This window comes from Struthio camelus, chromosome 32, assembly GCF_040807025.1.
Source record: "Struthio camelus isolate bStrCam1 chromosome 32, bStrCam1.hap1, whole genome shotgun sequence".
NCBI lineage: Eukaryota > Metazoa > Chordata > Aves > Struthioniformes > Struthionidae > Struthio > Struthio camelus.
Window position 1 is genome coordinate 321,566 of NC_090973.1, and position 12,703 is coordinate 334,268.

The 12,703-nt window shown below is 70.6% G+C and overlaps 1 protein-coding gene across 1 annotated transcript; it reads left to right on the forward strand.

Moving 5' to 3' along the window:
• Nucleotides 1-908: 908 nt before the first annotated feature.
• On the forward strand, nucleotides 909-12,690 carry KAT8 (lysine acetyltransferase 8). The gene is made up of 11 exons (XM_068923266.1): nucleotides 909-1,073; nucleotides 3,317-3,391; nucleotides 4,626-4,801; nucleotides 6,689-6,742; nucleotides 9,347-9,511; nucleotides 9,580-9,669; nucleotides 9,771-9,911; nucleotides 10,012-10,105; nucleotides 10,216-10,366; nucleotides 12,367-12,521; nucleotides 12,617-12,690. The coding sequence occupies exons 1-11, from the start codon at nucleotides 935-937 to the stop codon at nucleotides 12,679-12,681; spliced, it is 1,305 nt and encodes a 434-aa protein (XP_068779367.1). The 5' UTR covers nucleotides 909-934; the 3' UTR covers nucleotides 12,682-12,690.
• Nucleotides 12,691-12,703: the final 13 nt, after the last annotated feature.

Consider the following 12,703-nt stretch of genomic DNA (forward strand, 5'->3'; position numbering starts at 1 on the left):
GGGGCATGATGGGACAGTGGGGGACCCGGGGGGGGGTCGTGGGGCATGATGGGACAGTGGGGGACCCACTTGGGGGGGGTCGTGGGGCATGATGGGACAGCGGGGGACCCACTTGGGGGGTCGTGGGGCATGATGGGACAGTGGGGGACCCACTTGGGGGGGGGGTCGTGGGGCATGATGGGACAGTGGGGGACCCACTTGGGGGGTCGTGGGGCATGATGGGATAGTGGGGGAACCACTTGGGGGGGCGTGGGGCATGATGGGACAGTGGGGGACCCACTTGGGGGGTCGTGGGGCATGATGGGACAGTGGGGGACCCACTTGGGGGGGTCGTGGGGCATGATGGGACAGCGGGGGACTCGGGGGGGGGTCGTGGGGCATGATGGGATAGCGGGGGACCCGGGGGGGGGTCGTGGGGCATGATGGGACAGTGGGGGACTCGGGGGGGGGTCGTGGGGCATGATGGGATAGCGGGGGACCCGGGCGGGGGGGGGCGCGGGGCATGATGGGATAGCGGCGGACTCGAAGGGGGGCGCGGGGCACGCCGGGATAGCGGCGGACCCGGAGGGGGCGGGGGGGGGGTGGGTCGCCGCGAGGCACGCCGGGATAGCGCGGGGCGCCGCGGGACACGCTAGGACGCTGGAGGACTCACACTCTCTGTCTTCCCTCCCTTCCCGCGCCGGTCTCCTTGGCAACGCGGCCCCTCCCGTCGCGTCGCGGGCGGTGACGCCACTTCCGGCGCGCCGCGTCGCGGGCGGCGGCGGCGGCCATGATGGCGATGGCGGCGGCCGGCGGGGAGGCGGCGGCGGCGATGGCGGCGGCCCCGGGCGGCGGCGGCGGCCCCGGGCCGGGCCCGGAAGCGGCGGCGGCGGCGGCGGGCGGCGGCGGCGGCAGCCCCGAGGGCGGGCGGGGCCGCGGGGCCGGGCCCGAGGAGATGGCGGCGGCGGCGGCGGCGGCCCGGGCCCCCGCGGCCTCCTCGTCGTCGTCGCCGCCGCCGCCGCCGCCGCGGGAGGCCGAGGTGACGGTGGAGATCGGCGAGACCTACCTGTGCCGGCGGGCGGACGGCAGCTGGCGTGAGCGGCGGGGCCGGCTGGGAGCGACTGGGAGGGACTGGGAGCGACTGGGAGTGGGACTGGGAACGACTGGGATGGACTGGGAGCGGGACTGGGATGGACTGGGAGTGACTGGGATGGACTGGGAACGACTGGGATGGACTGGGAGCGGGACTGGGAGCGACTGGGAGCGGGACTGGGATGGACTGGGAGCGACTGGGAGCGGGACTGGGATGGACTGGGAGCGACTGGGATGGACTGGGAGCGGGACTGGGAGCGACTGGGAGGGACTGGGAGCGGGACTGGGATGGACTGGGAGCGACTGGGATGGACTGGGAGCGACTGGGAGCGGGACTGGGATGGACTGGGAACGACTGGGATGGACTGGGAGCGGGACTGGGAGTGACTGGGATGGACTGGGAGCGACTGGGATGGACTGGGAGTGGGACTGGAAGCGGGACTGGGATGGACTGGGAGTGACTGGGATGGACTGGGAACGACTGGAATGGACTGGGAGCAACTGGGAGCGGGCCTGGGATGGACTGGGACCGGGGCTGGGAGCGACTGGGAGGGTCTGGGAGCGGGCCTGGGATGGACTGGGAGCGGGACTGGGAGCGACTGGGAGCAGGACTGGGAGCAACTGGGAGCGAGACTGGGAGGGACTGGGAGCGTGGGAGGGCCTGGGATGGACTGGGAGCAACTGGGACTGGGCCGAACTGGGCCGGGACTGGTTTGGGGGCACCGCGACGCCGGAGCCGGGATCGGGGTTGACCTGGGGGAGACGAAGCAGCAAACTGGGGACCCCAGTTTGGACTGGGTGGCACTGGTGTGGACTGGGCGGCCCCAGTTCGGACCGGTTGAGCGCTGGTTGGGACTGGGTGTCACTGGTTGGGACTGGGTGGCCCCGGTTCAGACTGGTTGAGCACTGGTGGGCACTGGTTGGGACTGGGTGGCCCTGGTTTGGATTGGTTGAGCACTGGGGGTCACTGGTTGGGACTGGGTGGCCCTGGTTTGGACTGGTTGAGCACTGGGGGTCACTGGTTGGGACTGGGCATCACTGGTTGGGACTGGGGGTCACTGGTTGGGAGTGGTTGTCACTGGGTGTCACTGGTGTCACTGGGTGGCAATGGGTGTCAGTGGTGGTCACTGGTGTCACTGGTGTGACGAGTGGCCCTGGTGGGACTGGTGGGACTGGTGGTCACTGGCGGCGCTGGTGGCCCTGGTGTGATGGGTGGGCTGGTGGCCCTGGTGGCCCTGGTGTGACGGGTGGCCCTGGTGGCCCTGGTGGCGCTGGCGGCCCTGGTGTGATGGGTGGGCTGGTGGCCCTGGTGGCCCTGGTGGCCCTGGTGTGACGGGTGGCGCTGGTGGCGCTGGCGGCCCTGGCGTGACGGGTGGTCACTGGTGGCCCTGGTGGCGCTGGTGGCCCTGGTGGCCCTGGTGTGATGGGTGGTCACTGGTGGCCCTGGTGGCGCTGGCGTGACGGGTGGTCCCGGGTGGTCCCGGGTGGTCACGGGAGGTCGCTGGCGTGACGGGTGGTCGCGGGTGGTCACGGGTGGTCACGGGTGGCCCTGGCGTGACGGGTGGTCGCGGGTGGTCGCGGGTGGTCACGGGTGGTCGCGGGTGGCCCTGGCGTGACGGGTGGCGCTGGCGTGACGGGATGTTGCGGGTGGTCACGGGTGGTCGCGGGTGGTCCCGGGTGGTCACGGGAGGTCGCTGGTGGTCCCGGGTGGTCACGGGAGGTCGTGGGTGGTCCCGGGTGGTCCCGGGTGGTCCCGGGTGGTCCCGGGAGGTCGCTGGTGGTCCCGGGAGGTTGCGGGTGGTCCCGGGTGGTCACGGGAGGTCACGGGTGGTCCTGGGTGGTCACGGGTGGTCGCTGGCGTGACGGGTGGTCGCGGGTGGTCACGGGTGGTCACGGGAGGTCACGGGAGGTCACGGGAGGTCCCGGGTGGTCACGGGTGGTCCCGGGTGGTCCCGGGTGGTCACGGGAGGTCACGGGAGGTCCCGGGTGGTCCCGGGTGGTCCCGGGTGGTCACGGGAGGTCGCTGGTGGTCCCGGGTGGTCCCGGGTGGTCCCGGGAGGTCGCTGGTGGTCCCGGGTGGTCGCGGGTGGTCCCGGGTGGTCACGGGAGGTCACGGGTGGTCCCGGGTGGTCACGGGTGGTCGCTGGCGTGACGGGTGGTCGCGGGTGGTCACGGGAGGTCCCGGGTGGTCCCGGGAGGTCGCTGGTGGTCCCGGGTGGTCACGGGAGGTCGCTGGTGGCCGCAGACTCGGCGGAGGTGATCCAGTCGCGGCTGAACGAGCAGGAGGGGCGCGAGGAGTTCTACGTGCACTACGCCGGCTGTGAGCACCGCCGGGCGCGGGGGGGGGGGGGGGACACCACGGGGGGGGGACGGGGACACCACCGGGGGGGACACCACCGGGGGGGACGGGGGGGGACACCGGGGGGGACATGGGGACACCGGGGGGGACATGGGGACACTGGGGGGGGGACGGGGGGACACCGGGGGGGACATGGGGACACTGGGGGGGGACACCGGGGGGACGGGGATACTGGGGGAACACCGGGGAGGGACACCAGGGGGGTTGGGGACACTGGGGGGACACTGGGGGGGCCGCTGGGGCGGGATGGGGCCGCCAGGAGGACACCGGGGAGGACGGGGACGCCGGGGGGGACGGGGGGGGAATGGGGACACCAGGGGGGACGGGGACACTGGGGAGGATGGGGACACCGGGGGGGGCCGCCGGGGGGGGCCGGGGGGGAACAGGGACACTGTGGGGACACCGGGGGGGATGGGGCTGCCGGGAGGACACCGGGGAGGACGGGGACAGCGCGGGGACACTGGGGGGGACGGGGGGGGACAGGGGGGAACAGGGACACTGAGGGGACGCCAGGGGGGGGACGGGGACACCACGGGGACGCCGGGGGGGGACGGGGACACCGGGGGGCGGCCGGGGGACACGGGGGGGGAATGGGGACACCGGGGGGACGCTGGGGGGGACGGGGACACTGGGGGGGCACTGGGGGGGGCCGCCGGGGTGGGATGGGGCCGCCGGGAGGACACCGGGGAGGACGGGGACGCCGGGGGGGACGCCGGGGGACACGGGGGGGGAATGGGGACACCGGGGGGCGGCCGGGGGGGGAATGGGGACACCGGGGGGGACGGGGACGCCGGGGGGGACGCCAGGGAGGACGGGGGGGGAATGGGGACACCGGGGAGGACGGGGACACCGTGGGGATGCCGGGGGGGGACAGTGGGGGGGGGACAGGGGGGGAACAGGGACACTGGGGGGGACGGGGACACCGAGGGGACGCCAGGGAGGACGGGGACACCGCGGGGACGCCGGGGGGGGACGGGGACACCGGGGGGCGGCCGGGGGGGGAATGGGGACACCGGGGGGGACGGGGACACTGGGGGGGCACCGGGGGGGGCCGCCGGGGCGGGATGGGGCCGCCGGGAGGACGCCGGGGAGGACGGGGACAGCGCGGGGACACTGGGGGGGGACAGGGGGGGGAATGGGGACACCGGGGGGGCCGGGGGGGGGCCGGGGGGTGCTGAGGGTCCCCCCCCCGCAGTTAACCGCCGCCTGGACGAGTGGGTGGACAGGAACCGGCTGGCGCTGAGCAAGACGCTGAAGGAGGCGGCGCAGCGGACGGCCGAGCGCTTCCTGGGCGAGCTGCCCGAGCAGCCCGAGCGCAAGATCACCCGCAACCAGAAGCGCAAGCACGACGAGATCAACCACGTGCAGAAGGTGGGGGGCGCGGGGGGGCGCGGGGGGGCGCGGGGGGGACTGGGGGGGACTGGGGAGGTGCTGGGAGGTGCTGGGGGGGACTGGGAGGGGCTGGGAGGGGACTGGGGAGGTGCTGGGGGGGACTGGGAGGTGCTGGGAGGGGACTTCAGAGGTGCTGAGGGGGACTGGGGGGGGCTGGGAGGGGACTGGGAGGAACTGGGAGTTACTGGGAGGGGACTGGGAGGAGACTGGGAGGTGCTGGGGGGGACTGGGGGGGACTGGGAGGTGCTGGAAGGGGACTGGGGGGGGACTGGGAGGTGCTGGGAGGGGACTGGGAGGGGCTGGGGAGGTGCTGAGGGGGACTGGGAGGGGACTGGGGGGGCTGAGGGGGACTGGGAGGGGACTGGGGGGACTGGGAGGGGACTGGGGAGGTGCTGAGGGGGGCTGGGGGGGACTGGGAGGGGACTAGGGGGACTGGGGAGGTGCTGAGGGGGACTGGGGGGGCTGGGAGGTGCTGGGAGGGGACTGGGAGGGGACTGGGGAGGTGCTGAGGGGGACTGGGGGGGCTGGGAGGTGCTGGGATGGGACTGGGAGGTGCTGGGGGGGACTGGGAGGGGACTGGGGGGGACTGGGGAGGTGCTGGGGGGGACTGGGGAGGTGCTGGGGGGGGACTGGGGGGGCTGGGGGGGTGCTGGGGGGGACTGGGAGGGACTGGGGTGGACTGGGGGGGGACTGGGGAGGTGCTGGGAGGGGACTGGGAGCTGCTGGGGGGGGCTGGGGGGGACTGGGAGGGGCTGGGAGGGGACTGGGAGCTGCTGGGGGGGGCTGGGGGGGACTGGGAGGGGCTGGGAGGGGACTGGGAGGTGCTGAGGGGGACTGGGAGGGGGCTGGGAGGTGCTGGGAGGGGACTGGGAGGGGCTGGGGAGGTGCTGAGGGGGACTGGGAGGGGACTGGGGGGGCTGAGGGGGACTGGGAGGGGCTGGGAGGGGACTGGGGGGGACTGGGAGGGCACTGGGGAGGTGCTGGGGGGGACTGGGAGGGGACTGGGGAGGTGCTGGGGGGGACTGGGAGGGGCTGGGGAGGTGCTGAGGGGGGCTGGGGGGGGACTGGGGGGGACTGGGGAGGTGCTGAGGGGGGCTGGGAGGTGCTGAGGGGGACTGGGAGGGGACTAGGGGGGACTGGGGAGGTGCTGAGGGGCACTGGGAGGGGACTGGGGGGGGACTGGGGAGGTGCTCAGGGGGACTGGGAGGGGCTGAGGGGGACTGGGAGGGGACTAGGGGGGACTGGGGAGGTGCTGAGGGGCACTGGGAGGGGCTGAGGGGGACTGGGAGGGGACTAGGGGGGACTGGGGAGGTGCTCACGGGGACTGGGAGGGGACTGGGGGGGGCTGGGAGGGAACTGGGGAGGTGGTGGGGGGGACTGGGGAGGTGCTGAGGGGGACTGGGAGGAGACTGGGGAGGTGCTGTGGGGGACTGGGAGGTGCTGGGGGGACTGGGGGGGAACTGGGAGGGAACTGGGGAGGTGCTGGGAGGGGACTGCGGAGGTGCTGGGGGGGACTGGGAGGCACTGGGGGGCAATTGGGAGGTACTGGGAGGTGCTGGGGGGGAACTGGGGAGGTGCTGGGAGGAGTGGGAGGTGGTGGGAGGGGACTGGGGCAGTGCTGAGGGGGACTGGGAGGGAACTGGGGAGGTGCTGGGAGGTACTGGGGGGGACTGGGAGGGAACTGGGTGGTGATTAGGAGGGACTGGGGGGGACTGCGGGGATTGGGCTGCACTGGGGGGAACTGGGAGGTGCTGGGGGGGAACTGGGGGGGGATCGGGAGGTGCTGGGGGGGCAATTGGAGGCAGTGAGGGGAAACTGGGAGGTGCTGGGTGTTACTGGGAGTCACTGGGAGCCCCCTCCCCCCAGACCTACGCCGAGATGGACCCGACCACGGCGGCGCTGGAGAAGGAGCACGAGGCGGTGAGGGGTGGGGGGCACCCAGGGGTGGGGGGCACCCAGGATCCACCCGTATGGGGTACCCAGGACCCACACGGGACCCCTGGGCTGCACACGGGGCACCCAGGACCCACATGGGACCCCCAAGACCCACACAGCGTGGGGCACCCAGGACCCACATGGCACCTGGCACCCACTTGAGGCACCCAGGATCCATGTGTGGAGCACCCAGGACCCACACGGTGCCCCCAAGACCTCCCCCCCCCCCGTATGGGGCCCCCAGGACCCACATGGGCCCTGGGACACGTGTGGAGCACCCAGGACCCACATGGGACCTGGGACCCACACGGAGCCCCCAAGAGCCACCTGACATGGAGCACCCAGGACCCTCATGGCACCTGGCACCCACTTGAGGCACCCAGGATCCATGTGTGGAGCACCCAGGACCCACGTGAGGCCCGGCACCCACGCGGGGCCCCCAAGACCCCCCCCCGTATGGGGCCCCCAGGACCCACATGGGCCCTGGGACACGTGTGGAGCACCCAGGACCCACATGGGACCTGGGACCCACACGGAGCCCCCAAGACCCACCTGACATGGAGCACCCAGGACCCTCATGGCACCTGGGACCCACTTGAGGCACCCAGGATCCATGTGTGGAGCACCCAGGACCCACGTGAGGCCCGGCACCCACACGGGGCCCCCAAGACCTCCCCCCCCCCCCGTATGGGCCCCCAGGACCCACATGGGCCCTGGGACACGTGTGGAGCACCCAGGACCCACATGGGACCTGGGACCCACACGGAGCCCCCAAGAGCCACCTGACATGGAGCACCCAGGACCCTCATGGCACCTGGCACCCACTTGAGGCACCCAGGACCCACGTGAGGCCTGGCACCCACACAGGGGCCCCGCAAGACCCACACAGGGTCCCCAAGACCCCCCTGTATGGGGCCCCCAGGACCCACATGGGCCCTGGGACCCACACGGAGCCCCCAAGAGCCACCTGACATAGAGCACCCAGGACCCTCATGGCACCTGGGACCCACTTGAGGCACCCAGGACCCACGTGAGGCCTGGCACCCACACAGGGCCCCTTCAAGACCCACACAGGGTCCCCAAGACCCCCCTGTATGGGGCCCCCAGGACCCACATGGGCCCTGGGACCCACATGGAGCCCCCAAGAGCCACCTGACATAGAGCACCCAGGACCCTCATGGCACCTGGGACCCACTTGAGGCACCCAGGACCCACGTGAGGCCTGGCACCCACACAGGGCCCCTTCAAGACCCACACAGGGTCCCCAAGACCCCCCTGTATGGGGCCCCCAGGACCCACATGGGCCCTGGGACCCACACGGAGCCCCCAAGAGCCACCTGACATAGAGCACCCAGGACCCTCATGGCACCTGGCACCCACTTGAGGCACCCAGGACCCACGTGAGGCCTGGCACCCACACAGGGCCCCTTCAAGACCCACACAGGGTCCCCAAGACCCCCCTGTATGGGGCCCCCAGGACCCACATGGGCCCTGGGACCCACACGGAGCCCCCAAGAGCCACCTGACATAGAGCACCCAGGACCCTCATGGCACCTGGCACCCACTTGAGGCACCCAGGACCCACGTGAGGCCTGGCACCCACACAGGGGCCCCCGCAAGACCCACACAGGGCCCCCAAGACCCCCCCCCGTATGGGCCCCCAGGACCCACATGGGCCCTGGGACACGTGTGGAGCACCCAGGACCCACATGGGACCTGAGACCCACACGGAGCCCCCAAGACCCACCTGACATGGAGCACCCAGGACCCTCATGGCACCTGGCACCCACTTGAGGCACCCAGGATCCATGTGTGGAGCACCCAGGACCCACACGGTGCCCCCAAGACCTCCCCCCCCCCCCGTATGGGGCCCCCAGGACCCACATGGGCCCTGGGACACGTGTGGAGCACCCAGGACCCACATGGGACCTGGGACCCACACGGAGCCCCCAAGAGCCACCTGACATGGAGCACCCAGGACCCTCATGGCACCTGGCACCCACTTGAGGCACCCAGGATCCATGTGTGGAGCACCCAGGACCCACGTGAGGCCTGGCACCCACATGGGGCCCCCGCAAGACCCACACAGGGTCCCCAAGACCCCCCCCGGATGGGGCCCCCAGGACCCACATGGGCCCTGGGACCCACACGGAGCCCCCAAGACCCACCTGACATGGAGCACCCAGGACCCTCATGGCACCTGGGACCCACTTGAGGCACCCAGGACCCACGTGAGGCCTGGCACCCACGCAGGGCCCCTTCAAGACCCACACAGGGTCCCCAAGACCCCCCCTGTATGGGGCCCCCAGGACCCACATGGGCCCTGGGACCCACACGGAGCCCCCAAGAGCCACCTGACATAGAGCACCCAGGACCCTCATGGGACCTGGGACCCACACGGAGCCCCCCAAGACCCACCTGACATGGAGCACCCAGGACCCTCATGGCACCTGGCACCCACTTGAGGCACCCAGGATCCATGTGTGGAGCACCCAGGACCCACGTGAGGCCCGGCACCCACGCGGGGCCCCCAAGACCCCCCCGTACGGGCCCCCAGGACCCACCTGCCCCCCCCGCCCACCCCGGCAGATCACCAAGGTGAAGTACGTGGACAAGATCCACATCGGGCACTTCGAGATCGACGCCTGGTACTTCTCGCCCTTCCCCGAGGACTACGGCAAGCAGCCCAAGCTCTGGATCTGCGAGTTCTGCCTCAAGTACATGAAGTTCGAGCGCACCTACCGCCTGCACCTGGTAGGGCCCCGCGGGGCGGGCGGGGCGGGGGGCGGGGCCTCCGCCGCCTGACCCCGCCTCCCGCCCAGGGGCAGTGCCAATGGCGGCAACCGCCGGGCCGGGAGATCTACCGCAAGAGCAACATCTCCGTCTACGAGGTGGACGGCAAAGACCACAAGGTACCGGCGGCGGTGGTGGTGGTGGGGTGCCAACGGTGCGTGGCGTCACCGCGCCGTCACCGCGCCGTCACCGCGCCGTCACCGCGCCGTCACCGCCGCAGATCTACTGCCAGAACCTGTGCCTGTTGGCCAAGCTCTTCCTGGACCACAAGACGCTCTACTTCGACGTGGAGCCCTTCGTCTTCTACCTGCTCACCGAGGTGGACCGCCAGGGCGCCCACATCGTCGGCTACTTCTCCAAGGTGCCTCCTCCTCCTCCTCCTCCTCCTCCCGGACGCCTGGGCCCCGCTGTGGGGTTTGGGGTTTGGGGGAGGGGAGGCCGCTGAGTGTCCACCACGGCAGGAGAAGGAGTCGCCGGACGGCAACAACGTGGCCTGCATCCTGACGCTGCCGCCCTACCAGCGCCGCGGCTACGGCAAGTTCCTCATCGCCTTCAGTGAGTGTCCCGGGCTTTGGGGCCGGGCTGGGGGGGTGGGTGGCCCGGACGCCTGGGCCCCGCCTCGCCCGGACGCCTGGGCCCCGTCCCCCCCCCCCCCCCCCCCGCAGGCTACGAGCTGTCCAAGCTGGAGAGCACGGTGGGCTCCCCCGAGAAGCCGCTCTCGGACCTGGGCAAGCTGAGCTACCGCAGCTACTGGTCGTGGGTGCTGCTGGAGATCCTGCGCGACTTCCGCGGCACCCTCTCCATCAAGGACCTCAGGTGGGCGCCCAGTCCCGCCCAGTAACGCCCAGTAACGCCCAGTCCCTCCCAGTCACCTCCCGGTAACGCCCAGTCACCTCCCGGCGCGTCTCCCAGGGACCGCCCAGGACCGTAGCAGTAACGTTCCCCCAGCGACCTGCCCACAACGTTCTGATAACACACCAGTACCTCCCAGTAACACACCAGTAACCTCCCAGTAACGCTATGGTAACCTCCCAGTAACTCCCAGTCACCTCCCGGCGCGTCTCCCAGGGACCGCCCAGGACCGTAGCAGTAACGTTCCCCCAGCGACCTGCCCACAACGTTCTGATAACACACCAGTACCTCCCAGTAACACACCAGTAACCTCCCAGTAACGCTCTGGTAAACTCCCAGTCCCTCCCAGTCACCTCCCGGTAACGCCCAGTCACCTCCCGGCGCGTCTCCCAGCGCCCCAGGGACCGCCCAGGACCGTAGCCGTAATGGTCCCCTACCAACTTGCTCACAACGTTCTGGTAACACACCAGTACCTCCCAGTAACACACCAGTAACCTCCCAGTAACACTCTGGTAACCTCCCAGTAACTCCCAGTCCCTCCCAGCGCCCACCCAGCAGCCTCCCAGCGCGTCTCCCAGCGCCCCAGGGACCACCCAGGACCGTAGCAGTAACGTTCCCCCAGCGACCTGCCCACAACGCTCTGGTACCACACCAGTACCTCCCAGTAACACACCAGTACCTCCCAGTAACACACCAGTAACCTCCCAGTAACGCTCTGGTAAACTCCCAGTCCCTCCCAGTCACCTCCCAGTGCCCACCCAGTCACCTCCCAGCACGTCTCCCAGCGCCCCAGGGACCGCCCAGGACCACAGCCGTAATGGTCCCCTACCGACCTGCCCACAACGCTCTGGTACCACACCAGTACCTCCCAGTAACACTCTGGTAACCTCCCCGTAACGCCCAGTCACCTCCCAGTAACTCCCAGTCCCTCCCAGTGCCCACCCAGTCACCTCCCAGCACGTCTCCCAGCGCCCCAGGGACCACCCAGGACCGTAGCAGTAACGTTCCCCCAGCGACCTGCCCACAACGCTCCGGTACCACACCAGTACCTCCCAGTAACACACCAGTACCTCCCAGTAACACACCAGTAACCTCCCAGTAACTCCCAGTCACCTCCCGGTAACTCCCAGTCACCTCCCAGCGCGTCTCCCAGGGACCGCCCAGGACCGTAGCAGTAACGTTCCCCCAGCGACCTGCCCACAACGCTCCGGTACCACACCAGTACCTCCCAGTAACACACCAGTACCTCCCAGTAACACACCAGTAACCTCCCAGTAACGCTCTGGTAAACTCCCAGTCCCTCCCAGTCACCTCCCGGTAACGCCCAGTCACCTCCCGGCGCGTCTCCCAGCGCCCCAGGGACCGCCCAGCACTGTAGCCGTAATGGTCCCCTACCAACTTGCTCACAACGTTCTGGTAACACACCAGTACCTCCCAGTAACACACCAGTAACCTCCCAGTAACGCTCTGGTAACCTCCCAGTCCCTCCCAGTCACCTCCCGGCGCGTCTGCCAGGGACCGCCCAGGACCGTAGCCGTAATGTTCCCCCAGCGACCTGCCCACAACGCTCTGGTACCACACCAGTACCTCCCAGTAACACACCAGTAACCTCCCAGTAACGCTATGGTAACCTCCCAGTAACTCCCAGTCACCTCCCGGCGCGTCTCCCAGCGCCCCAGGGACCGCCCAGCACCGTAGCCGTAATGGTCCCCTACCAACTTGCTCACAACGTTCTGGTAACGCACCAGTACCTCCCAGTAACACACCAGTAACACACCAGTAACGCTCTGGTAACCTCCCAGCGCCCCACCCAGTAACCACCTGGTGCAGCTGGTAACACCCCAGGGACCTCCCAGGAATGTAGCCGTAACCCCCTCCCGGAGCCCCAACCCCCCCCCACAACCTCCCCAGTGCTCCCAGTCCCCCCTCCCAGTGCTCCCAGTAACCCCAGTGCCCCCCCGCAGCCAGATGACCAGCATCACGCAGACGGACATCATCAGCACCCTGCAGTCGCTCAACATGGTCAAGTACTGGAAGGGGCAGCACGTCATCTGCGTCACCCCCAAGCTGGTGGAGGAGCACCTCAAGAGCGCCCAGTACAAGAAGCCGCCCATCACCGGTGCGTCCCGGCGTCCGGAGCGCCCCTCCCTCCCCCCCCCCCGTAACGCCGGGCCTCGTTAGGGCGCCCTAACGAGCCGCCACCTCTCCCCGCAGTCGACTCCATCTGCCTCCGCTGGGCTCCCCCCAAGCACAAGCAGGCCAAGCTCTCCAAGAAGTGACGGCGGCGGCGCCGCGGCGAGT